Source organism: Alexandromys fortis, unplaced genomic scaffold, assembly GCF_014885135.2.
Source record: "Alexandromys fortis isolate MF-2015 unplaced genomic scaffold, M_Fortis_MF-2015_v1.1 scaffold_248, whole genome shotgun sequence".
NCBI classification, from domain to species: Eukaryota; Metazoa; Chordata; class Mammalia; order Rodentia; family Cricetidae; genus Alexandromys; species Alexandromys fortis.
Genome location: NW_026068118.1, coordinates 964700 through 992265, shown reverse-complemented (window position 1 = coordinate 992265; position 27566 = coordinate 964700). Strand labels below are relative to the sequence as shown.

At 38.5% G+C, this 27566-nt stretch overlaps 1 protein-coding gene across 1 annotated transcript in view; it reads right to left on the bottom strand.

The window, feature by feature from the left end:
* The window catches only part of LOC126490199 (ADP-ribose glycohydrolase MACROD2-like), a 1491479-nt gene that overhangs the window by 769457 nt on the left and 694456 nt on the right, over window positions 1-27566 (bottom strand). The window contains exon 5 of the mRNA XM_050124928.1: window positions 6167-6288. Coding sequence (XP_049980885.1) covers window positions 6167-6288 — 122 coding nt within the window. The remainder of the gene's footprint in view (window positions 1-6166; window positions 6289-27566) is intronic.

The window sequence follows — 27566 nt, the reverse complement described above, 5'->3', positions numbered from 1 at the left end:
ATTTCATCTGTGAGTACTGCATTCCCACCATTCACCCCCCCCCCCACACACACCTTCTAATTCAAGATTGGTTTAAGGACTGGTTGACATGCAAAGACTTGGGTGGAGTAGGAATTCAGAATTATTAACTATTCATATCATTCTATGTTCCATCAATAAATGACCAATTGCCTCCCAGAAATACAAATAATCATTTTTGTATGGCCTACAGTAGAAAAAAATGTGGACTATGAGAATATGGGATTGGCTGGAGCATTATCTCTTTGAAGGATTATGTATATATTTCCATTATTGTATGTTCGTACTCTTCCTGCCCCCCCTTGCCCATGCTGAAGCACCTGCCTTCCAAATAATAACTCAATGAGGGTATTATCACAAACGGATTCTCTACCCTACAACAAATGAAGGGATCCCATAAAAGGCATGAGTAGGAAAGACAGAGAAAGAGACAGTCTTTATTTAGCCTTATTTCCCCACTTTGGTTAAACCAAAGAAATGCAGGCAACTAGCTAGAAAACTTGAAACACAAATGAGATGACATACAGCAGCGCACTATTATAAACCACAAAGTGAGGCTCAAAAGTAAAAAATTATTTTGTTCTTATTATTTATTAATTGTGTCATTGGTCACATTGCTATGACAAACCCGCCTAGAAAGACAGGAGACTGTATCATTCTTTATAGATGAGAGAGTCCAGAAACTAACTGAGATGCTGCCTCAAAAGAAAGTGGGAAGAAAGATCAAACACAGGGCTCTACAAAACGGGTTCTTTGAGATGAAGAGCTGGCCAGGAAACGGTGACATCAGTTAGGCAGAAAAGCAGAGGTAATGAATTAAGGGACCAGCTTCTTAAGATTGCAAAAGTCTTCTTCAAGAAGGGACTGCACTGATTGATGTGGCCTGTAATAGAAACTCAGATAATGAAATAAAACCAACATTTAAGAATTTCTGGCTGAGAACGCATTGCCATGGCAACCCTCTCAGAAGGGAACTTGTCTAAGAAAATAAGATTCACTTGACTACGCCTTAAAATGAAAACCTACACTAGAGTGAGACCAATGCAGAATTCCAAAATCACTTATTACTGCCATGCCTAAAGGTAGCACTGAAGGCACAGGGCTGCCTTCTTTCTCATTAAAAGCTGTTACTTTTCAAGATCTATGACTCATGACGGGAACATTATCTAGTTTTGAGAGATCTCTATTGGCACTGGGTGGCTTTTAACAGTAAAAATATATCGTAATTTCCCCCACCTAATACATTATCTAGAATAACATTCCTGAAAATTACAGTAATATCCACCATTATAATAAACACCCCTTTTGTAGTCTGCCCATAATCACATAAACCCACTAAACCATATATCAAATATTAACATTACTCCCATGGAAAACAATCTGAGCACAAGTAAAATCCGGTTTATATCCTGATTACCATCAACTTTCTAACAGAGCATCTATTTTTTACTACGAGATGTCACTCAACATATAACTGTGGCACTACTCTTTATCATCAGAAAAGGTCTTGTGAGTCCTTAGTATCACTGGCAAATGAAACACTTTGCATTTATTTGATGCTGAGAGGGGAAACTATTGAGAGCCTTTCAACACAGCAAAACGTAGGCCCCTATGAATAAAGCTGATGGTAAGAGTATGCTATGGACGACTTTAGGATGATATTGAAATAGAAGCCAAGAAAGGCTTAGAAAACCTATCACGTACCTCTATGCTCCAAAGAAATTAACAAAGGCAACCTGCTACGTAAGTCAGTATTTACTCCACTTCTGATCTTAGCATGTGGAGATAGCAGATACATCTGTTTTCTTATTTACTAGCCCTTGTCCAGTTTGAATGCTTCCTCCCTTTCTTCACCACCAATGCTCACTCCACTCACCTCTGAAGTTTCACCAATACACTAAGAAAGCTGTAGACACCAAGATGGAGACGTGTCTGTCTAATCTGACAAAGAATGAATAAATTGATTAAGGTTCTGAAGTGAGGATTCTGTAGAAACAATTCAGCAGACAGCTCTGCTTAACTATGAACTGCCACCACCTTGTCATCAATTATTTGGGGCAAAGATATTGTCTCCTAATTATGTTATTCTATTGTGCTTATTTTGCTCTTAAAAATATCTACATGTCTCAACATCCTTGAATATGCCCACTGCTTACTGTGGCACAGTCTGTTCCTAAAGAAGCAGAATTTTACTTGCTTTTGTCTTTCAAAAAGTTTTATAGGAAATAAAAAAAAGAAAGCCTAAATCCTTCATGGTCCTCCTTCATTATTATGTCTGCTCCCAATGTCCCACAATTTTAAAATTGGATTTATCCTTATTAATCTTATTTATGTTAGAATCAATGATCTCAAATTTGCTAAGAAATCAATTTTCATATATTTGAATTTTGCCCAAAGCAAGTCCAAATTTTGGGAAATATTTTTTAAAAACTTTATTTGGAGTTAAGTTGGGAGAAATAGATATTGGACATATTAGGTCTAGGGTGTATTAATGACTGGCCAGATTGAAATCTTCATTTAAAACTCTTCATCATATGATCAGGAACATAAGCAGGGCATGGTGGCACACACCTTTAATCCCAGCACTTGGGAGGAAGAGGAAGGCAAATTGTTTTTTAGTTTGAGGCCAACCTGGTCTACAGAATAAGTACCAGGACAGTCAATGGCTACACAGAGAAACCCCGTCTCAAAACAAAACAAAATAAAAAGCAAAAAAAAAAAAATCAGGAAAATAATTACTATAAGCAGAAATTACATGGCATTTATGAGGCTATATTAGATAAACATTCACAGACAGAACATACATGTCAGGTCAATCATAGATTTATTATGTTTCTTACTTTAGTATATAAAGCACAGATGGGATATACAGTCAGTAGAAGCCCTCTCAAAGAATAGATAGAGGAGATGAAAGAATTCTGTTGGATGTTTTTACTCTTTTCCCTTTGGCCTTTGGATGTTTTGGCTTTTGGGGGGGGGGGCGCCACTCAGCTCCCGAATAAATCACACACAGAGGCTTCTTATTTCTTATCAATACCAGGCCTTACCTTGGCCTGTTTCTAGGCAGCTTTTCTTATCTTCAATTTACCCATCTACCTTTTTTCCTCTGGGCTTTTTTTTCTCTCTCTCTTACTTCTGTAAATCTTACTTTCACTTTTACTCCTTGGCTGACTGTGTGTCAGGGTGGTTGGGTGGCTGGCCTTTAGTGTCTTCCTCTCCTTGTTCTCTTGCTCTTCTTCCTTTCCAGATTTCTCCTTCTATCTATTCTCTCTGCCTGCCAGCCCTGCCTATCCTTCCTCCTGCCCTGCTATTGGCCATTCAGTTCTTGACTTAGACCATCAGGTGTTTCAGCTGTATTCACAGAGTTAATAAAGGTAGCATGAACAAAAGCATCACATCTTAAAAAATATCCTTCAACAGAAGAATTCGTATTTTCTGAACTAAAACAAAGTATGTCTTTACAGTGAGAATTTTATCCACAGTATAGTCCATGACCTAAATCGCTCCCTGACTTCTAGGAGCTTATCTAGTGCTCTAACACTGGCCTCCATTTTCTTTGGATTGCCTCTATTTCAAACAACTGTAAGGCAAGCTAAACTCGTCTTTCCTGTGCTCAGCAGTCTGTTGGAGAGATTCCCTTCAACTTGTCTTGCAGCTCTCTCCTTGTCCCAGTTTCAGCTGCTCAGTTATTTTATTGCCATCTAATTTATCCTGCCAAAATAAACAGTCATTTGATACCAAGACATTGGGAGACCAAATACCTGCAGATCTCAAGAGTATATAGCCACAGACAGGTGGTATAATTCTCTAGCATCCATTCCCAAGCGTAAGGAACTGTTGAGTTGCTACAGTTACCTCATCCCTGTAAAACTCACGAAGCTGTTCGAGCGATCAATCAGTGGTTTCAGGGATTAAAAGAAATTTCCTTTTCCGAAAATAAACATGCTCAAGTTGAGTTTAATTTCCATCTTAACCATTATATTTCTTCTAATAACAGTACTGACCCACATGGTGTATTAAATCTACAATGTACAGTACTATACAGCACACTACCTGCCACGTTCACCTGCCTAGGAATCTTCCATTTCCCTGAAAATGATCACAATTTGATGCCTTTGATGTCAGAATTCATTTAATGGTCGTCAAGAACATGATTCACCATATGAAGTACACAGCCTCACTTTTTCTTTCAGAAAGAAAAGAAAGGGGGATAGGTAGGAGGTAGCAAGGGAGAGAGAGAAAGAGGAAGGAAGGTTACATTAAAGAATAGAGAAAAAAAAATAAGACCAAGTACCTTTCAGCACCTCCAGTTAACCATTTAAGTACATGGCCATTAATTTAGCTGACCATTTTCTTCAGATTCAACGGATTTTTCCCATCTTTATTTTTATTTACCACATTCATATAAATTCAGTTCAGCAATGCCTGCTAATTTTACCCAAAAGATGTGTTAATACTTCAAAGCCAACTTCAAAAATACAAAGGTAGACCTAACTCCAATCTCAAAAGACCAGATCAGAGCATTGTTAGAGCATTTCTAAAGACTGGACAATAGCTAGCTAGTTTAATATGCAATTCATAGTGTTTTTCTTACACATGTTGTTTGAAGGTGATCACACCTTTTGCTTTCTGTGCTAAAATGATGAATGCCTCTTCTGAGCAGCTGAAATGGTGTCTCCTTCTTGTTCTTATTGTTTCCTTTTAAAAACATTATCATTAGGAATACCGATAAATTTATTAGCACATTCTTTTCGGATATTAAAATCTTCAAATTCCAGGATGTACTCTTGGAATCTTATATGAATATATATTTTGTAGGTTTTGCAGTCCCTTGCATATAAAGTCAACTATTCATATTGACAATTTTTTTAAAATTATTCTCAAGGACACATTTGCTTTGCTTTTCCTATAGAGATCAAGTTAACTACGGCTTTCATACATTTTTCTACTCTTTGAATTTCAGCTTGCTCTTCTGCCAATAGAGTCTTGGGCTAGAGGGAACAACTCAGTGGCTAACGTGCTGGGTGTGAAAGCACGGAGACCCGAGTTCAGATCCCCGGCGGGCATCCTTGTGGAAAGCTGAATAGCCATGTGGCTCTGAGTCCTAGTGAACTTCACCTGTACCCTTGACCCAGCCTAGAGTCACCTAAGGAGAGAGTCTCAGTCGAGGCGTTCTCAGACCAGACTGGTCCATGAGCATGTCTGTGGGGGACTGTCTTCATGACTATTTGAAATAGGAAGGCAGCCCTCTGTCCACAGCATCACTCTCTGTGCTGGGGCTGTATAAAATAAGATAGCTAGCTGCGCACGAACATGTGAGAGAAATAGCAAGCAGCGTCCTCTATGGCTTCTGCCTGAGTTCCTGCCCTGACTTCCCTTATTGATGCATTTGTGGGTCGAAAAAAAAATGTCTTTCTCCAACAACCAAGTGTGGCTTTCCAAATGTGTGGAACACTGAGTGCTCTTTATTGCCAACTGTGCAGCTACCACTAGTGTGAATTTGCAAGCAATGCTGAGGTCTACTCAGCCTGCTAAGCCTTCAGAAAGATAACGCCTTTCCCACCCTACAACTTCAGCAAGGTTGTAATCTCTGTGGAATTAAAAACCTTATATATTCTAGCCAAATTAACTTATTCTAGGGCAAATGAACTTACTCTTGGGTATTTCCAATGTATAATGCTCACAGTTTTATTTTCCTGGTGTAATTGAGATGTAATCAAGTCAGGGAATGCTGGGGGCGGGGGAAGGGCAGACAAAGACCTCCAAAGCCAGATTTCCTTCAGAACACTGGTAAGAAGATAGATTAGAAGCACGTTTTCTGAATTATCTGTCTAACTTGATACAATTTATAAGGGTGCGATGTTCTCAGCTATAGGTCATTAGGTTACAGGGAGTAAAATGAGTCTGAAAGAAGAACAATGTTCAGGAAAAACACACAGAGTAAGTGCCTGAAAATGAATTCAATCTGAAGATGCCTATGTAGCTACGCAGGTACGCTCACACAGACAAAGGTTAAGCGGCGCTAACCACGTGCACATACTGCCAATGGAAAAAGCAATGTACACTATTATGATAAACTCGTCACTGGCTAGTTTCTTTGCATAAAGGCTGAGAAGGAATGCAAAACAAAGAACTCTGAAGTACTTACAACTGATCGGAGATTATTTTCTTTCACCAGCTTCAAGGATGATTGATAGCAATTTGCAAGGTCTTCCTTGTGGGAACCATTAATGTGGCCTCTGGCTATTGGCCCTACGGTATGGATGACATCTGAAAATGCAAAAGAAATCACAGGATCAGTGAAGCACTGTTTACTTTTCACACGACTGGTGCTTTATTTATTTTAGATATTAGTGTTGGGGCCTGGAGACAGCGAAGCTGAGAAATATTGATGACATAAACGCTCCATTGCAAAAGATTCCAGGGACCACACCCTCACAAAATAGGCTACCTTCCCAGGAAGGTGACACCAGAGAAAAGCATTTCAGTACCATTGAACTGGTTCATGGGTATTGGTCAGGTCCAAGGGTGACAGATCATTGTATAAGATGTACCCAATTGGCACCCTGGCAGAAGACAGATCCTTGGTGGGACATAAGCTGAGAAATAATTGCCTGAAAAATGAGCATCTGAATTGACAGGGGAAGGGAGAGTCAATGCCAGACACAATTCTCCTTATAAATAAGACATTATATGATATTAAGAGGACCTTGAAAATATCACCAAGAGGATTTTTATCACAATCATGATCCAAAAACGAAAAGCTTCAAACTATTACTAACAGTTTTAACTTGTTCAATCTCCACGAACACGAGCAATACCAGGAACAATAAATAATATGTACACGTGATAACTGATGCTTCATCCCTTATTTTTATCACTAAAATTCTCACAGAGTAATCTGTTCCTTTCAACCTCTATGTAGGTAAAAACATAGAAGTAGACAGTTTTTACTTTTGTATGTAAACCTCAGGCACTCTGTTATATTTTTTTTTCCATTTTACATACACAAGAATGCTTGTGAGACGTGCTGGGACTGAACCACAGCCTTGCTCTGCACGTCAGGCACACATGCTACCGCTTGATTGACAGTTCCAGGTCCCACATTTTTAAGTCTTTCTTTAAATTCAGAAGCATTACAAAATAAGATTATCCTCATTTCAAAGTAAAAAAAAACATTGGAAGGAATGAAAATTTGAGCCAAATTACTTAAAATACTTTGTACCTTTTGCTTCCTAGATTTACATGTTAATTGAATAATTATGACATTTCACTGACATAAGTTACAAGAACTAATCAAGTTTGATCAAAGAGATAAATTTGGGCCCGTATTAGCAGACTATTATAATGAAATGAAACTATTTACTTTGGCTAATCAGCACCACTTAGTTTTTAACAAGGACAAGAATAAGAAAGCTTTGTAAAAACAGGAATATGGCACAGTTAAAATTGTATGTAAAATTAGAATTGAGACCCATAAACCACTATTGGGGGGAACTTCGCTGGTCTCCTGACAAATACTGAGACTATTATATGATATTTGAGAACGGCCCTCTGAGCAGGATTTCGACGATTAATTCTAAAACAATATTTAAACTCTTGCCAGACAGTATTAAAGATGATGTTGTATGATCAAAGTAGGCAGAAAATCTACACCACCGCGCTCATGCTGATGTTTCACAGGTGGGTCTGGATCTCATTGCAGTGGGAATGACCCCAGCAGAGAAATGAAAAACAAAGTGGAATTGGGTTGCACACAATGAAACAAAGCATATAATGGTAACATTATTTAGCAATAAAACAACGTAAACTACATATAGTCAGGAAATAGGAGCTTTGTCTCCTATTGTAATAAACTCTCCGAGGACTACGTTTTTATTTTTATGTTATTTTTTCAATGGATGCTAGACTACAGGGGAGCAGGGCCGGCTTTATTTGATTGCATCTGGTTACTTGTTTGTACCCAGCTGTGATGTTCCAAATCATCTAATGAATACAAATATGGCATGGTGCAGGGGGCTGCTCATTTGTTCCCAGCTGCTCAGCCCTGAAACAATCACACAGAAACTATATTATTTAAATTACTGCTTGGCCCATTAGCTCTAGCTTCTTATTGGCTAACTCTTACATCTTAGTTTAACCCATCTCCACTGATGGCCTACCAGCAAAGTTTTAGCGTGTCTGTCTCTGGCAGTGGGTCCATGTCTTCTCCCGACTCTGCCCTTCTTTCTCCCAGCATTCAGTTTAGTTTTCCCCGACTAGCTAGGTTCTGCCCTGCTATAGGTCCAAAACAGTTTCTCTATTTATTAGTGGTATTTACAGCATACAGAGGGAATTCCCACAACAGTAGAAAAATTGGATATAAACACACTGACTCATATAAGGAAGTATCCCAGCAGGTATAATCATAAATGAACTAAAACTCAGACTCTATGGGGTAAAATTAAGACATACCAGCTACTTTATTGTAAGGCATCTTTGGGCATTTAGTGTCCCCTAATAACATGTGGCTTTACTGGAGGGAGCTACAGAAGGGCATTATTCAAATCTATTTGATGGTTGGAACTTGTATTATGCATGGTACTCATAGAAGACCAAGGTATACAAACTAGGTTTTTAGGAAGGTTGTAGGGCCACCGTGGCACTCTCATTCTTACTGAACAAGTTGAGACCTGGTTTCTCCACCACTCCTTACTTAATGGGACAATAGGACATGGTCATGTTCTCCCTGTTTTGCAAATAGAGATGATGAAGAAGTGCTTCTTATATGACACTATAAACGATGGGTCTACTTGTTTAGGGAAGACAGGGTCTTAGAGGTATTAGTGGGAAGACCCGTGGTAGGGTGGAGTCTACAATAACTGGTAGTGGTTACAAAATGAAATTCCTCCCTGTACTTTCTTTGAGCCATCATTGTATACATAACTTAAGTGGAATTTTTGAAAAATGATTCCACGTGTTTCCACAGCGCTCCATTTCATTTAAAAGTCAGAGGACAAACAGCCTAGAAATGAGCTTCCCCAATATCAAAATATTGATTCCTGTGTTTTATGCTCTATATTAAATTTATAGCATCCAAGATCAAGTGTTTTTATTGACCAACACAATGACCTCTCAGATTCACAAAGCTGGAGGTGAATCGATATGAGACTTTAAGGGAAATTCATTTCATTATCTTAATTGTTCATTTTATTTATTTGTAACTACTCTACATTGAGTTCTGTTTTTCCTGTTATGCATTCCATGCAGGGGGACAGCTTCTAGCTTCAGACCCATCACGGAGTGATCAAGTACCCATGCTAAGTCCTCATTTTTATGAATTCCTGACTAAGCGTTCTTATATGTAAAACAAATCAGCTGTTTCTTTGATGTCATTTCTTCATTGTTGCACAGTATCATTAGTATTTAACATTATAAGGTAGGCAGACTTATCACAGCATGATACATGGACATCAAAAATGTCAACAAAACCCAAAAACAAAACAACAACAAAACTACTTGATCATGGTTAGGAGGCCCAAAAGTTTTTATCACAAAGAATTTTTTGTTGTTGATTTTGGTTTTAGTTTTTAGAGATAGGGTTTCTCTGTAGCTTTGGAGCCTGTCCTGGAACTTACTCTGTAAACCAAGCTGGCCTCAAACTCAAAGATATGCACCTTCCTCTGCCTCTCGTGTGCTGGCATTAAAGGCATGTGCTACCACTGCCCAAATAGAAACAAACAGCTCCTGTAACTTCAAGGATCCTTTATATTAATTTATATTTTTAAAACTGAATAGCAACTTCACAATGTGCAGATACATATGCATGAAATATTCATGGGCAATGCTTTACCTTACGCCTGGATTCTGAATCCCTTGGGACAGATAATAAAATGACAACTTCTAAATCAATGCCTCATGACTGGCAAGACTCACAAAGTGATGAACACCATTGCTCATGAAGGCAGCCACAGCATCTAAGGGACCTTCTGCACACAGATAGGAGTGTGAGAAGAACATTGGGCTGTATATCCTGAGATCAGACAGCCATGTAGAAGACCCAAGTCCGTCACCATGAGCTGTGTGAACTCGGACAAGATTCTTCCCTTTTTGGGGTTTCAGTCTTCAAAGCTGAAGATGGACTGTGTCAGCCACATCTTTCTTGTTGCTGTGACAAATATCTGAGAGAAATGGCTTTCCTCTTTTTTTTTTTTTTTAAGAGGAAAGAGTTGTCTTGGCTGATGGTCTCAGAGGCTTTGCTCAATGGAGTGCTTGCTCTGCTGTCCTATGCCAAAACAGAAGCAGAGAATCATTGCACATGTGTGTTAGAGTATGTGGTGGAAAAGAGAGCTTATCATGTTGCGTCTATAAAAATGAAGGGAGAAAGGGCTGGGACAAATATATAATTCAAGGACAAAAATAGTTTTGTTGTATTTTATACTTATTTTACTCTTTCTAATATTTAAAAGTTTTTGTGTTTGGATGTTCTGTCTACTTGTATGCTTTCACCACATAGGTGTCTGCTACCCATGGGAGGTTAGAGAAGGCACCAGATAATTGGGGACTGTTTTTTAGTGGGAATTGAACCCTGATCCTGTGGAAGTGCCACCAGTACTTGTCTGTGTACAATATTCAACTTATGTAAGTTAGGAAGTTCCTACTAGAAAATTAAAATATTAAAATAGCACATGACTTATTAAGTCACATTTCTTGATCCTGTTTATCCTGCCTGTACAACACTTGCTAGTTCACATTTCAAAGATAAGCTTCTTTTTATTATAAATATGAAAATGTTGAGTTAAAAGAAGAAAAAAGGCACAATAAATTTAAAACCGAGAATCTATGAGGTATATCTTGGTTTTATTTTTTTGTCATCAATTATTTATCTTTATGAGAAAATTTCTTTAAAGTACATACAAGTGATAGGTGGCACATGAAAGTGCAAGTTTCTGCTTAATATTTAAGGAAATGGAAATACTAATTATCTTCATTCCACTATGAAGCTCACTTTCTTGAGTTGTTTATATATTTTGGAGATCAGTCCTTTGTCTGGTGTGGGGATGGTGAAGATCTTCTCCCATTCAGTAGGTTGCCTTTGTGTCTTATTAACTGTGTCCTTTGCTTTATAGAAGCTTCTCATTTTCAGGAGGTCCCATTTATTCATTGTTGCTCTTATTGTCTATGCTACTAGGATTATACTTAGGAAGTTGTCTCCTGTGCCCATGCATTGAAAGCTACTTCCCACTTTCTCCTCTATCAGGTTTAGTGTGGTCGGATTTATATTAAGGTCTTTAATACATTTGGACTTGAGTTTTGTGCATGGTGATAGATATGGATCTATTTTTATTCTTCTACATGTTGACATTCAGTTATGCCAGCACCATTTGTCAAAGATGCTTTCTTTTTTCCATTGTATAATTTTAGCTTCTTTGTCAAAAATCAGGTGTTAATGGGTATGTGGATTAAAGAAATTAGACATTAAAATTCTAAATAACCCAATTAAAAATGGGGTACTGAACGAAACAGAGAATTCTCAACAGAAGAGTTTCAAATGGTCAAAAGACACTTAATGACATGTTCAACTTCCTTAGCTATCAGGGAAATGCAAATCCAAAAAAAAAAAAAACTTTGCAATACCATCTTACACCTGTTAGAATGGCCAAAATCAAAACCACTATGATAGTTTATGCTGGAGAGAATGTAGAGTAAGGGGAACACTCATCCATTGCTGGTGGGAATGCAAACTTGTACAACCACTTTGGAAATCAATGTGGTAGGTTCTCAGAAATTGGGAATCAATCTATCTCAGGATCCAGCAATTCTACTCTTGGGAATATACCCAAAATATGACCAGTCATACTACAAAAGCACTTGTTCAACTATATTCATAGCAGCATTATTTGTAATAGCCAGAACTTGGAAACAACCTAGGTGCCCCTCAATGGAAGAATGAATAAAGAAAAGTGTGGCACATCTACACATTAGAGTTCTACTCAGTTGTAAAAAAGCAATGACATCTTGAATTTTGCATGTAAATGGATGGAATTAGAAAACATTATCCTGAGTGAGATAACCCAGACCCAATAATATGAATATGGTATGTACTCACTCATTAGTGGATATAGCCATAAACAAAGGACATTGAGCCTATAGTTTGTGATCCTAGAGAAGCTAAGTAATAAGGTGAACCCAAAGAAAAACATATATAGATCCACCTAGAAATTGGCAGCAGACATGATCCCCTGAAAAAATTTGGGAGCATGAGCATGGGGGGTAAAAGGAAGGGGAGAAGGGGAAGAGGAGGAGAGAAGAGGAGGGCTGGGGAGAGCTTGAGGGAATGGGATATTTGAAATGGAGATAGGAGAGAGATGAGAGCAAGGAAAGAGATATCTTGATTGACGGAGCCATTTTGGGATTGCAAGAAACCTGGCTCCAGAAAAATTCCCAGGAATCCAAAAGGATGACCCCAGCTAAGACCCTAAGCAATAAAGGAGAGGGTGCCTGAACTGGCCTTGCCCTGTAGTCAGACTAATGATTATATTAAATGTCACCATAGAACCTTCATCCAACAACAAATGGAAACTGAGGCAGAGACCCACATTTGAGCACTAGACTGAGCTCTCAAAGTCCAGTTGAAGAGTGGAAGGAGGGAGAGTATGAGCAAGGAAGTCAAGCTAAGGGTTCACTCACTGAGACAATGTGCCTTACCTAATGGGAGATTACCCACTCCATCTATACTGGGAATTAATGAGCATGGGATAAAACTAGTCCCTCTGAATGTGGTTGACAATTGGAGCAAACTGAGAGTCCAATGACAATGGCACTGGGATTTGTCTCTACTGCATGGGATCCTATTCTCTTTGGATGTATACCTTGCTCAACCTGGATGTAGTGGGGAGGGCCTTGGACTTTCCACAGTGAAGGGTGCCTTGCCCTCTCTTAAGATTGTAGAGCAGTGGGGGAAAGGGTGTGTGGGGGGAGCGGGAATTTAGATTGGTATTTTTTAAGTAATAAAATAAAATAATAATAAATAATAAAAAAGAAACTCATTGTCAAGCATCAGTGTATAAAACACTAAACATGTTTAAGTAAACATGATAAATGTATTCTCTCCATTACCAAAAAAAGGAGCATTTTTCACTTACATGGTTACTATCTACCTTTAAAATTTTAATATATTTATAGTAAGTAAATAGAACCCTCCATAGTTATAAGCAATATATTTTAGAATTATCGCAGTAGCCAAAGAATTGAAATAACTGTCAAGAAATGTTAGAGATAAATAGGGTGGTATAGAAAACAATCTGTTCCTCCATGTTTAAGATCTGTGTACAAATGAACAGATTAATGTGAAGAGACATATTATCACAAGATAATATTCTTAGCTATAAACATTCACAAGGTCACTACAAATTGATGGATTTTATGTGTATTTCTATATGTCATGGGCTTACCATGAATTTCACTACCAGACCCTTCTATTTGTATATATCCCATGCCTGATTAGCTACAGTAATAGTGACGTCAGAGGTTACTGCAAAACACAATAGTTTTAATGTAACAATCACGTCTTTATTATTTCAGATGTTCTTTGTCGATCAGAAGATCTGAAAGGGAACCAGCTAGGGGTGTGGCTTAGCATCTGTCATACAGCTTACATCAGCAGCTGCCTGCCTAGTAGCGGCAGAAAATAATGTCCAAGGGTTGGAGGGGTCTCATTCTCTCTGATGACTTCAATGATTCCCTGTATAAGAAGCATAACTCTCTTTTTGTATGTTTGGTTTTCCTCATAGCATGGCAGCCATACAGAATTTTACTTACATAGAAGCAATGGTACCTTATAAAAACACAACTTTGGAAGTCACACAAGCACCACTAACACATTATTCTGTTAACTGTAACTGTCAGGGGTAGGGGGAGCACTTTGTTTCAAATGGAGTGATACAGTCTCTTTCTTTTGATGAGAAGAAATCCAAAGCCTTTGTGTACATGTTAAAAACCACAGTCCCCGGTTTCCCAGACCCAGCTTTGGGAGGTGAGTTTTGTTATACATATGATATATTTATCAATAACAAACTGTAGCATAACACAAAATGAACCCATAAAAAGACTGATATGATTAATTCTATCCCCACTAGAGAGTTCTCTGGCCTATTATCTTAATGAGTCAACTGATGATTCAATAAAAGTCAGACCCTGACAAGACAGGAATCTGAAATGAATATTCACCGTACACAAAATCTAGTTTAGAGACCGTGGTGTGTTTGTGGCTTCTAGATTGGAACACCTGGCTCGGCCTAGTGTTGTTGGTTCTTTTGCATTAGAATCTGGCAAAAACTTTGTGGACACAGAAGAGATCAGGTGTGCAGCTGTAGAATCAGAATCCTAAGTCTCTGGGAGCTCTCATATGATCTCACCTCCCCAGTGTGTCAGGGAAGGAAAAGCAGCCTTTGAGCACTGTTCCATTCCGCTCAGGAAAGCCAAGAGAACAGAAATGTAATTTGTGCATTTAATCAACATTTCAAATGCAGCCTCTTGAAAAGGTGTGGGAAATGTGGGGGCAGGCCCTTTTGTGTCTCATCAGACTCGAGTGTGGCGAGACAAATGGAACCTTTTCTGTTCATCTATTTCTGAAATCAATCAGTTGATAAACCAGCTCTTGTTTCTTAAGCCCTGGACTCCCCCATTCCTATTTATCCTGGGAAATCAGTCTGATGTTTCTTTTTTTTTCTTTTTTTTTAAAATTTTTATTTATTTGTTTATTTATTAAAGATTTCTGTCTCTTCCCCTATAATTCGGGTTCTTAGAGAAGCTAAATAAGAAGGAGAACCCAAAGAAAATCAGTCTGAACTACATAGAAAAGAGGGGAGGATAGAAGGTTGCCGGGGGGTGGGGGAGTACACAGAAGAACCCCTCATTGTTTCCAAAAGGATAAATTGAAAACTGGGTGCGTGGGGTACCTAACAAATACTGAAAGCAGTAGTGCTATTCACATGGATTCAATCAGACTTACGTGTGGCAAAACAAACGCAGCTCAAACATTCTGGAAAAGCTCTTAGCATAATGAATTCTAAAACAAGTGTGAGAACGCATATAGGTTGCTCTCATCATTTTCCAGCAGAGGAGTGACGGTGCTACATTCATACTGTTAATGAACAGCCAGACCAAGTATGGAATCAATTACATGTTGCTTTCATTCACTCCACTCTTGTATTCATAAGTATAATCGGTCCATCTAACAGTCTGCATAATGATGCCATGCCCTGTCAATCATATTCAAATCATATGAATTCTAAGGAGAAAGCCAGCACAGAATTAAATTGATTTCCTTTTCTAGAGATAAGACCAGAAAAACCAAGCGCTAAAGGTACTATTTGTAAATCTTATTGACCAATTTATATGATAAGCGACACCAATCTATGACCTGAAAGAGAATACTTCAAGTTCAGTTAACATGGAATTGAATTGCCACCTGATCATATTATAAAATAAATGCTGCTTTTTTTTCTTCAAATATAGGTCAATGTTTTTATATACATGTTTTCAAAGCTTGTTTTTTTTCTTATTATATTTCAAGAAACAATGAATTGTCTATAAAATGTTCTTTGCAAGGTACAGCGGACTTCGGTGGCAACATTAGTCAGCTCTTGCCTTGCATGAGATTTCTGAGTTTTGGTTATTCTTTTACATTTCTGCAGTTGCATTATGAGTTTTATGTCCGTGGAGACTATTGTCATCCAACGTCTTGAATGAATTTAGAATAGCTAACAGTTACATTAATTTGTAATTTGGTATTCTTTGTCTCTGGGAGTTGGCTTTTCCCTCCCTCCCTTCCTTCCTTCCTTCCTTCCTTCCTTCCTTCCTTCCTTCCTTCCTTCCTTCCTTCCTTTCTTTCTTTCTTTCTTTCTTTCATTTTTATTATTAAAAATTTCTGCCTCCTCCCCGAATCCCTTTTCCCTCCCCCTCCCTCGACTCCTCTCCCCCCTCTCCCCTCCCTCTCCCTCTCCAGTCCAAAGAGCAGTCAGGGTTCCCTGCCCTGTGGGAAGTCCAAGATCCCCGCCCCCCCATCCAGGTCTAGGAGGCTGAGCATCCAAACAGGCTAGGCTCCCACAAAGCCAGTACATGCAGTAAGATCAAAACCCAGTGCCATTGTCCTTGGCTTCTCAGCAGCCCTCATTGGCTTTTCTTTTTTCTCTTAAAAAAAATCACTCTTGGTTTTCTCGCTCACCCTCCTTGGTACTATTATTACTGCCTATATCTAAGATTAAGCAATTACCTCATAACCAATATTTTCACTTTTTAGCTGATTAACTCACACAAACTACACTGTAGAAGCGCAAAAGAATGTATCAAAGCCAACTGGAGGGTCAGCCAGTTTTTGTTAACACTGTTATGTTAGGGACATCATATGCTGAAGACATGTTTCACACTTCATTGACTTCAAAGCTATGAGGTTTTAAGCTGGGGTTCTAATATATAATTCGGTCACTTTGTACCCAAATATATTAAAAAGAAACGTAAGGGACAAGTTCATCTTTAATTTTGTATTAGTTTCCACCTCTTACCAAAGGTCTATTTAAGACTGTCCTTGTTCAAGAACAACAAAAAGTTGACTTTGCTAGTCCTGTTTCAAACTAAGTTCTTATACATAGTCATTAAAAATAACACACATTGTGATGTCTGTATAGGAAAACCCTAGAGTCAGCCATTTGGTATCTTTGACATTTCACAGGGTACTGGGGGCATCTAGATTATAATAGTGTTATTTCCAATAGAGATGGGTCAAGGAGGGAGTGTGGGAAGCTGAACTCCCCACAAAATCCCAACATTCAACAACAATTTACAACCGACTCAAAGAGAACACATCCTAGAAGGAAGTGAGTCAAAGACATGGCATTTCTATTGCTTCCAAAGGAGGGGTGAAGGGGAGAATGCAGCCCAGACAGACAATATGACTTTTTCAAGGAAGATGATAATAAGGCTTTTGTTTTGCTTTAAGACATGACAGCAACTTTGCCTTTTCAGAGACATGTAAAAACAGCACTGTATTAGGATTCAAAGAGCAAACAAGAGCTACAAATTCCATATGGTAGGCAAACATGAATGAATGTAAATCTCCATTGCAAGGGCAATTTTGAACACACAGGCTAGGCTAGAACTGACATGTTTTCAGGGGTGTATGTGATCCATACAGGCTTGTACTGAGGTCCTGAATGCACACCCATTCTCAGCTCCCACCAGAAATCCAGACGAGAAAGATTCTTCTACAATTGTTCACTTACTCATGGATTCTGCGTCTATTAACAATGACACTTCACTGGGTGCTGGGTTTTGGGGACCAGTAGCCGTGACTGGCTTGGAAACTGCTCTGTTGCCTAGGCTGGTTTTGGATTTGTAGCAATCATCATGTCTCTCTTTCTAAATGCTGAGATTTCAGGTTGTGACACCATGCCCAGGAGTGCCAAGTTTATGAAGGAAGCACTCCATTCATTCTGACCATGTAGCTCATAATTTTTTTTTCTGTTTCTAGAAATGTCCTGGAACTTGGAGTATCCTGTCCACAACCACTTGTTTGTGAAAACTCCTTCCATTTTATGAGACCCAAGGAAAAAAAATTAGCCTCCCTAAAGATGGGAGTCAGGATCCTATCATAGGAAATAATTTTCAACTACTTCTCCTCTTTTGATTTCTGATACCATTTATATTAATGGTTACTGCTATGATTTTTTAACGTTTCTTCAAAGACTGGCTTCAAAGACTATTTCTTTAAATAGTATGACATTCTTCCCAAAGATCCCAAGCACTGACTGTCATTGGAGGCAACCAGATACAACTTCATATGCTTGCAGATTGTTTCTGAGGAATTATGCTTCTGCATCTCCTGTCTTGCTGTGGCACCGCCATGCTTCCTCTGCAGGGTACATGACTGATCTGTGTCTGTGTTTCCCACAAAGCCAAGAACTCTATGGGAACAGTTGCTTAATGGATAATTAGTGAATCTTTGGATGATGAAATAAAAATTCATCCAATTGTTATCTGTCTAATCAGAAGTGATGCAGTAGATGAGAGAAAACAATGAGGTAGAAAGGATTGTCTTAGCCTGGGCAAGCAATGGAATCCAGTTATGCTGGTTATGATCATTCAACATGAAGTTTAGCAGAACCAAGGAGCTGTTTCTTCAAACAGTCACCAAGATGTAAAAAGACATTTCCTAAGAACTATGCTATGGATGATTGGGAAAATTAAGACTCCAACAGCATTGTACTACAACTAAACCTATGAGAGTCTTTCCACAGAGTTCTCTGAAAGAAAGAGAAACCAAAAAACAATGAGGTAATTCCTTTGTCTTACTTTGCAAGAGGCAATTAAATAACCACATTTTGTAAAAGTGACATTCCCTTCATTTACACATGGCTTCTGTTATAATACATTCCCTTTGTTTTAGAGAATGACTTTGTGTTTTGAGTCACAAAATGGACTCTGACTTTCTGCAGAGAATTTCAAAGTATTAAGAGGAGCACCATTGACATTTCTTTAAAGTGGCAATGGGAAGGTGATACCTATATACAGGAAATGTCCATCTCCATCAAAATGAATCTGACTTAGAATCTTTCTGAGACTGTTCAGTGCATAGGTAAGCTCAGAACAGCACAGTGCTGATATATTTTATTTGTACCGCATCTGTGTGTGTACAGTTCTACGAATGGGCTCCCTGACCACGATCTTGAAGAACACCTTTATTTAGAAATGCAGAACAGAATACTTGGAACATGGCATTGGCATAACTTCTAAAGAAAAGAATGTGTGTGAATTTTGGTACTGAGAAGTTGCATTATTCATGAGTTCAACTTATTCAAATTCAACAGCATGCCTGAAGTGTGGGAGGAGTGAAAATTATAAAATATTTAAGGAAATTTCATTAGGCACCTTCACAAGAGGTGTGTGCTCTAGAAGAAACAGGAGCAAGGTGGTTCTGTTGTGAGACTCCAGATCTTTCTACAGCCTCACCTACCTCTCAGAAGGGCCAAACTCACTCCATCCAGAAGCACTTTGGTGGGTACTGTGGAATTGGGCATCAGCACTGGACAGACAGATCTCACAGTTATGTAGGAGTTTATCTTTCAAATGCAGAGGGGACACTAGGAATGAATTTACCCAGCTTTACAACCCAAGGAAGTACTGTTGTTTTGTTGTCTGTTTGTTTTTAGCCTCTGAAAGGAAAACCAGATGCATTAGATTTATTAAGGGTTGTATTTGTCATTTACTGCCGGTGGCTATAATACTGTGATAGTATTTATTCTAACTCACACCCAGAAAGGCCAGCATCCGTATTCTGCACGAGCTGTTTTCAAGTTTGGACTCGGAGCTACTCAGAAGATACTGTACTATGAATGAAAAAAAAAAAAAAAAAAAAAAAACCACACACACACACACAGAAAAAAAACAATGAACTGGGATTCTGGCACTTGAAATTTTGCTTTTATTGTTCAAGGTTCTTCATTGTGTCTGGCCTCTGTTATAGCTCAATAATAAACAAACAAACAAACATTTAAAATCTGTCTCTAATTTTTTATATGGACTATTAAAGTTATCTTAATTCATTGCAACTGTTTCATGTGCAGTCTTCAGCGTCTGAAGGAATATTTCTTTCTTGTGCAAGTTGGTGGCCATGACAGTTCTACCCTCCTATTTCTTAGGGAAGGAATACTTCTCTTTTTTAATAATACTTTTTTTAAAATATTTATTTATTTTTTATGTATACAGCTAGCCAGAAGAGGGCACCAGACCTCATTACAGATGGTTGTGAGCCATGATGTAGTTGCTGGGGATTGAACTCAGGACCTTTGAAAGAGCAGGCAATGCTTTTAACCACCAAGCCATCTCTCCACCCCCAAAGGAATACTTCTTACCGAGTTCTCAAGGATTCAAGGATGAAAGGCTGTGATCTTTGCTATGAAGCCAGTTGCTTCTAGTGGGGAAGAGCAGGGCAAGACTAGATATTAAAGTACGGATTCCCCAAGATAGTGTGAAGTAAGTCATCACAGATCCCTAGGGATCATTAATTCACAGAGCTATCATGGCATGACATTATTGGTTCATTCCTCATTCTATGTAGAATGAGTTGCTAACTGCTAACGGGAGAGCAGCCAGCCATTAACGTGGAGGTAGAGAATTCTAGAATATTAAAAGAAAGCTAGCAGAAATTCGATGGCAATTTTAGGGAGAAAAGAGAGACCCGTGTCAAAATTGATTCCAAGGAAACTGACTCTGAATCAGAGTGTGTCAGGGAATTAGGGAAACTGAATGCTACCTGCTCCCCAAATTGTTGTCGTGTTTGCTAGGCTTCCTGAGGCCTTACCAGCTCCTTAAAGGTAAACACAGAAGGGAAGTAGGGAACAGAAAAGGGCATAACTTTTGCTCTAGAGACAAAGATAAGTAATTTCCAAGCATTGAGGTAGATTTTCATAAAATTCCTTCTCTCTGCCTATGTTGGTCCTGACATAGAGGGGAGGATAATCTACCAGAGAACCTTTCATACCTGAGTCATTAGGAGAACAGGATCCAAAGAGTGTGTGCCTCTTCAACACTATTGAGTGGGAACCATTAGTACACAATCAAACAAACAGAACTAAAATACTTTGTCATAGTAACTCAGAAGCCAGGAATGAAACCTTTGCATAGAAATTCTAAAAATTAATCAAATGATATCAGGATTTAAAAAGAAAAAAAAATATTTCTAAGTATATAAATAAATCATGCTGGTGACCAGTTCTCTAAAATATGCCATCCTGTAGGCTCATCAGTAAGCATTCTTTTATTTAGAAAAAGGGTCATGGCTGATGTGATGAAATGACTAGAAAAGGGTATGATGAAAAATTAATGCTGTTAAAGAAGAGGTAATGACCGTACAAGAAGGAAGAAAATTATGCTATAGAACATCATCTATGAAGGGCAAAGACTGTCGATGGAAAACACAATCATGATGTCAGAAATTTGCAAAGCAACTAGCCTTCATAATGTTTTAAAAAATTAGTTATTTCTGAGGATGGAGAGATGAGTCAGCAGTTAAGAATGCTGGTTATTCTCTCAGAAGACCTGGATTGGATTTGTGGCATCCACAACCAGCTTTAAATCTAGTACCAGGTGATTTTAAGCCATGTTCTGACCTTCATAGTACCAGGCATGAACATGGGTCACAAATATACGTGGAGACAAAATAACCACGCACATAAAATTATTGTGTGTGTGTGTGTGTGTGTGTGTGTGTGTGTGTGTGCGTATGTGCGTGTGTGTCAGGTCTCGCTAAACATAGCGGACAAGGAGGACTACTGAGACCTCAAGAACAATGGCAATGGGTTTTTGATCCTACTGCACCTATTGGTTTTTTTCTGTGTATACATTATATGTATAATGCCAAGGATAACTCTTAATAATAACTATCTCTCAGTTGATGTTAATTAACATAACATTCACATTGGCATTTTCCTGAAATATTTATATATAGCCTGATTAAATTCTCTGTATTTTTATAGGATTGTTACTTTTGATGAAAACAAATAACCCCCTGGCAGGGTGTCTCAAGTAACAAAAATTAATATTGTAGCTGTATAATGAATTATGCGACTCTAATTTAAGAAGAAATTTTCCTACCATCGCGATTTCCACAGCTTTGCAATCTTGAAAGATACTCATATATTTCAAATATGATAAAAAACATACAAATTCTACTTTAAAAAGTATGTGTACATATCTCACACACGAGAGAGAGAGAGAGAGAGAGAGAGAGAGAGAGAGAGAGAGAGAGAGAGAGAGAGAGAGAGATTAGAGATATCATGCACACACACAGAGGGGGCAGAGTATATGAAGTGGGGGATATATTCAATATTTTTATGACTCTGAACACATGCATTCAGATCACTCTGTCCGTCACACAGTGCTTCTCTGAGACATGATGACAACTTTCCTTCAAGGCTGATGTAAGTCATGTTCCATTGTTATAAATATCATAGGCTTTGAAAGTATATGTCCACTTGAGAGATTGTTTTTAGATACTTAATTGATTTAATGCATTGACTAAAAATCCCAACTCCCATTCAAACTGCTTAAAATGATATTTTTTTTAAAAAAAAATTTACTTTAGGCCTGAGAGCTGTACAATTTTAAGTGGCCTAGGTGCCCAGAGACATTCTAAATGAAAAAGAATGAAGGATCTGGGTCATTTCCCAAAGCAGTCAAGCTATTATGTTTGGATACATAGCAGACAATATCAACAACACATCCCGGTAGACTTTTATCAGTTTTACAGCTTAGTTTGTTCTGAGCAGTGAAACCCCTAATACAATTAGTGAGCTGTGAGGGTAGGTTTGACTGCTACAGGAAAGATCTTGCAGAAGAACACGATTAACCTTTCTAGTGGAATTGCCAAAGGTGATGGTGTTACCAGAACAATGTCAGTGCTTCCACAGGATTAAATCAACCGTGTTTTCTTGCCTCTCAGTGTTCTCATGAAGTAAGGATGAACAAACAAACAAATATGAAAATGACTGAATAACACAAAGATAGAAATCGCCCTTCTCTAAACGCAACCTCTGTAAGAAACTAACCATTGGCTCTGGAGAGACTGCTCAGTAGCTAGCAGCTCATGTTGCTCTTGCAGAGGACCTGGGTTTCATTGCCAGCATCCACATGATGCATGTTCAAGACATGCATGACACCATTTCCAGGGATCTGATGCCCTCTTCTGACTGCCACAGGCACCATCCATATATGCTGTGCACATAAACACATGCAGGCAAAACACTCATGCCCATGAAATAAGAGGAATGCATCTTTAATAAAAAGAATGTCGCCATTGACTGGGAATCAATGGATTAAACATCCAGCCTCCCTTATTTAGTTCTCAGACTCTATGAAGCCTGAGCTTGCTAGTTTTTGGAATCTCATGGTAAAATTCCTCTGAATGACTAAAGGTAAGGTTACCATGGTCCTGCCTGTGGCCAAAGAGGAAGAAGCTATCTTTGGTCCCTTTGGGATTTCTGTCACACTTTGCATATACTTCTTTGGATAGGAAGTAGGAGCTTGGAGGAAGCACAGAGGCCAGAGAATGGAAAGGAAAGTGACCTATGAATGAGCTTGAAAGAGAACCTTTCCTTTAAGAATGTAGCTGCTTCATTTTGCAGTCTCTGACAAACATGGCTTTTTTTAAATGGTGAAACCTTAAAAATGATTCCTTTCAGTTGATTTTCTATATGTCTTCCTCATTCTTCTTCATGAGAGACTTGACAATTTGTGTAAAAAAAAAAAAGTCACCAAAGAAAGGGTTTGAAATAGACGACGGATTTTACACTTAGTTTCTGCCAGGCCAGGGCTTAGCATACCTCACTTCCTCTCAGGTCAAGGCCTTGGACTTCCTTCACGTTCATGGGCTTCACTTTCCATATTTTGCCCCAAAGTGAACTGTTTTCCCCAGAGTCTTGTTTTGTGTAGAAAATGCCTCTGGAAGGCAATGTTTTGGTGAGAAAATCCTCCCTCTATCTACTGCTAAGTGGCCTCCATAACCAAGAAAGAAAAAAGTATAATCCATGTTTCTAAGGCGCCCATTACTGTCTTCAGAATTAAGTTCATTTCTTTTACTTATCAACAGGGAAAATATAACTTGTCCTTTACAACTGCAGTTGGATACCCTGACATCCTTTAGCATGACCTCTGGCTGCTGTCTGAAAAATGTATTCCTACCTAAACCTTGTACCAGAACAATCATCTCTTGAAGTTTTGATCCCACTTTCCACCTCAACAACAATATATGAAGCACAATCTGTCATGTCTTGACTAATTGTGATGCTGTCTTGCAGAATGACCCCTACTAATTTGCAATATTTAGTTTATAACCACAACCTCATGTTGTGCCCTCACTTGATTCTAAACTCCTGCACATCTGTTACTCTTCTGGTTATTGGGACATAACACCTGGCAAATGCCACTTAAGGAAAGAAGTGTTTATTTACCACAGGGAGGGAAGGACATGGTGGTGGTACCTTCAGGTGTTCAATCACTCCGTAACTGCAGCTAGGAAGCAGAGAGAGAAGCAAGCTGGTGCTGCCCTTCCTGTTTCCTTTATAATCAGTTAGTACTCAACCCATAGGCTACTGTCATCCACATTCTGGGCATATCTTTCCTCAGTTAAATCACTATAGCATACCTTCACAGACACATCTGAGATGTGTCTCCTAGGGGATTCTACACCCAGTCTTGTCAACAATCATAATTAACCATCACATCTTGCTATGCCTCCCTTTCTCCTTTGGCACTTCTTTAGAAAAATGAAATGTTCCCAAGAGTGGCATTGCTGGGTCCAGAGGTAGGTTGATCCCGAATTTCCTGAGAAACCGCCACACTGCTTTCCAGAGTGGTTGCACAAGTTTGCATTCCCACCAGCAATGGATGAGTGTACCCCTTTCTTCACAACCTCTCCAGCAAAGGCTATCATTTGTGTTTTTTATTTTTGCCATTCTGACAGGTGTAAGATGGTATCTTAAAGTTGTCTTGATTTGCATTTCCCTGATCGCTAAGGAAGTTGAGCATGACCTTATGTGTCTTTTGGCCATTTGAACTTCTTCTGTTGAGAATTCTCTGTTCAGCTCAGTGCTCCATTTTTTTTTTAATTGGGTTGATTAGCCTTTTATGGTCTAGTTTCTTGAATTCTTTATATATTTTGGAGAGAGGCCCTATCATACAACAAAAGTATTTGCTCAACTATGTTCATAGCAGCATTGTTTGTAATAGCCAGAACCTGGAAACAACCTAAATGCCCTTCAATGGAAGAATAGATGAAGAAAGTATGGAATATATACATACTAGAGTACTACACAGCAGTAAAAAACAAGGACTTCTTGAAGTTTGCAGGCAAATGGATGGAAATAGAAAACACTATCCTGAGTGAGGTAAGCCAGACCCAAAAAGAGGAACATGGGATGTACTCACTCATATTTGGTTTCTAGCAATAAATAAAGGACATTGAGCCTATAATTCGTGATCCTAGAGAAACTAAATAAGAAGGTGAACCCAAAGAAAAACATATAGGCATCCTCCTGAATATTAACCTTCATCAGGCGATGAAAGGAGACAGAGACAGAGACCCACATTGGAGCACCGGACTGAAATCTCAAGGTCCAAATCAGGAGCAGAAGGAGAGAGAGCACGAGCAAGGAACTCAGGACCGCGAGGGGTGCACCCACACACTGAGACAATGGGGATGGTCTATCGGGAATTCACCAAGGCCAGCTGGCCCGGGTCTGAGAAAGCATGGGATAAAACCGGACTTGCTGAACATAGTGGACAATGAGGACTACTGAGAACTCAAGAACAATGGCAATGGGTTTTTGATTCTATTGCACGTACTGGCTTTGTCGGAGCCTAGGCAGTTTGGATGCTCACCTTAGTAGACCTGGATTGAGGTAGGTGGTCCTCGGACTTCCCACAGGTCAGGGAACCCTGATTGCTCTTTGGGCTGATGAGGGGGGGGACTTGATCAGGGGAGGGGAACTTAAACGGGGGGGGGAGGGAAAGGGAAATGGGAGGCAGTGCCAGGGAGGAGGCAGAAATCTTTAATAAATAAATAAATTTAAAAAAGAAAAAAAAAAGAAAAATGAAATGTTGAGTTTTAAGCCTAAGTGTGGTCAAAATGGTCTATAGTTCTTGCTCAGAGTTCCTGGATCACAATCAAAGAGTTTCTGGGTCAGGAAATCTGAATGAGGATGCAGATGAAGAACATTCATCCCTGAGAGGTTTCCAGAGGATGCCTGTGATGTTGGTCTGGAATTTCATGTTGAAAATAGCAGAACGCACCAGCAATGGTAGCCCTCTTACCAAAATTCTACCCACAACTTAATAGGCCATCATTTATTTGGCATCAAAAATTCTGGCCTTGATTTTTCTTTCCATATGGATTCTAATATTAATTATACCCTAGCAAGGGTCATTGCATACTTTTTATTTTTAACAGTTGTTCTATTGATACGTGTTGGTTTCCTTGGCCTCCCTTACTATTAACACACTTGCTAATTATAATCTATAGTTTTAAAAGTTTTCATAAGGAGAAAACATTGCCAGAAGCAAAACTTATCAAATTTCTACTTTAGATACTATGAATTATAGAAAAGGGTCACAAATATAATCACAGTTTAGACAAATATTACAGTAGGAAGTCCTTATTCTGGATTAAATGTCAATGGAACAGTAATGACACTAATTGAGAGATTGATTGAAATCATTTAAATTACAAGATTAAGATCTGTGTGAACACTAATTGTGAGAAGAAGGATAATTAAAACATATTTGCCTACAAAGCTAAAAAAATAAAAAACCCAGTAAACCCAAATGGAAAAAGCTAAGCCAATAATTTGACTTTGGATACACTTAGATGAAAGACAGGACTAATAAGTGATTGGATAGATACTATAGAGAGAGTCCATAAGCAAATGAAAGAGTGTTCAACATCTTTAGTTATTGGGGAAATGCATTAATCTGCAATGTGGTACCACTGCATACCCACTAAGATGGGTATAATCACAAAGGCTCACGGTGGTAACTGTGAGAGACGCTGGAATGAAATTGCAACCCTCATATATTGGTGATAGTAGGGATGTAAATAGCACTTTGGTAAGTAGTTAACTCCTCAAAGTGTTAAACTTATAATTTTTGTATGACTCAACAGTTCTACTGTTAGTAATTGTTGAAGTCAAATTACAATGTATGCTTACCACAAAAAGTCCATGTACAAATATATATATATATATATATATATATATATATATAGCTATTTTATTGATGACAGCCAAGAAGCAGCCACACTCCAAGGACCCATCATAGTACCATCAAATGTCCATACAATATACTACCATAAGAAAGAATGAAGTATATAAACTTATTTCTGTGAAATATATTCCCACATAGAAACATCTCANCTACCATAAGAAAGAATGAAGTATATAAACTTATTTCTGTGAAATATATTCCCACATAGAAACATCTCAAGCACACTAAACTAAGAAAACAGACACAGGGATCTATGTATAGTCTGAAGATAGTTACATAATATGTCCAGATTAGGAAAATCCACAGGCATAGAAGATGGGCTAATAAATAGCCAGAATGGGAGGTGGAAAAATGCAGAGTAACTACTAATGGGTATACTTTTACTTTAAAGAGATGAAAGTACTAAGGAATGTGACAGGAATAGTATCAGTAGCACCTGTGTGAATATACCAAAACCTATGAATAATAATTGAGTAGACACACACACATGCACGTGTGTACGGAGACTCCTAATCTCAATAAAACAGAAAGAGAAGGGAAGGGAAGAGAAAATGGTATTTGGTGTTTGAGCCTGCTAGGACATTAAACAACACAGTAGTTAATTCCTGCTGGGTAAAAGGCTACCTGAACAGATGAGAGTGCTTATTAATATTGGCAATATCCCAAAAAGGTTTTACAAGATTATGTTATAACTGAAAAGGTCCAGCCAGAGGAAGTCCTCTACTGTCCCAAGAGGCAGATGTTAGTGATGGCAA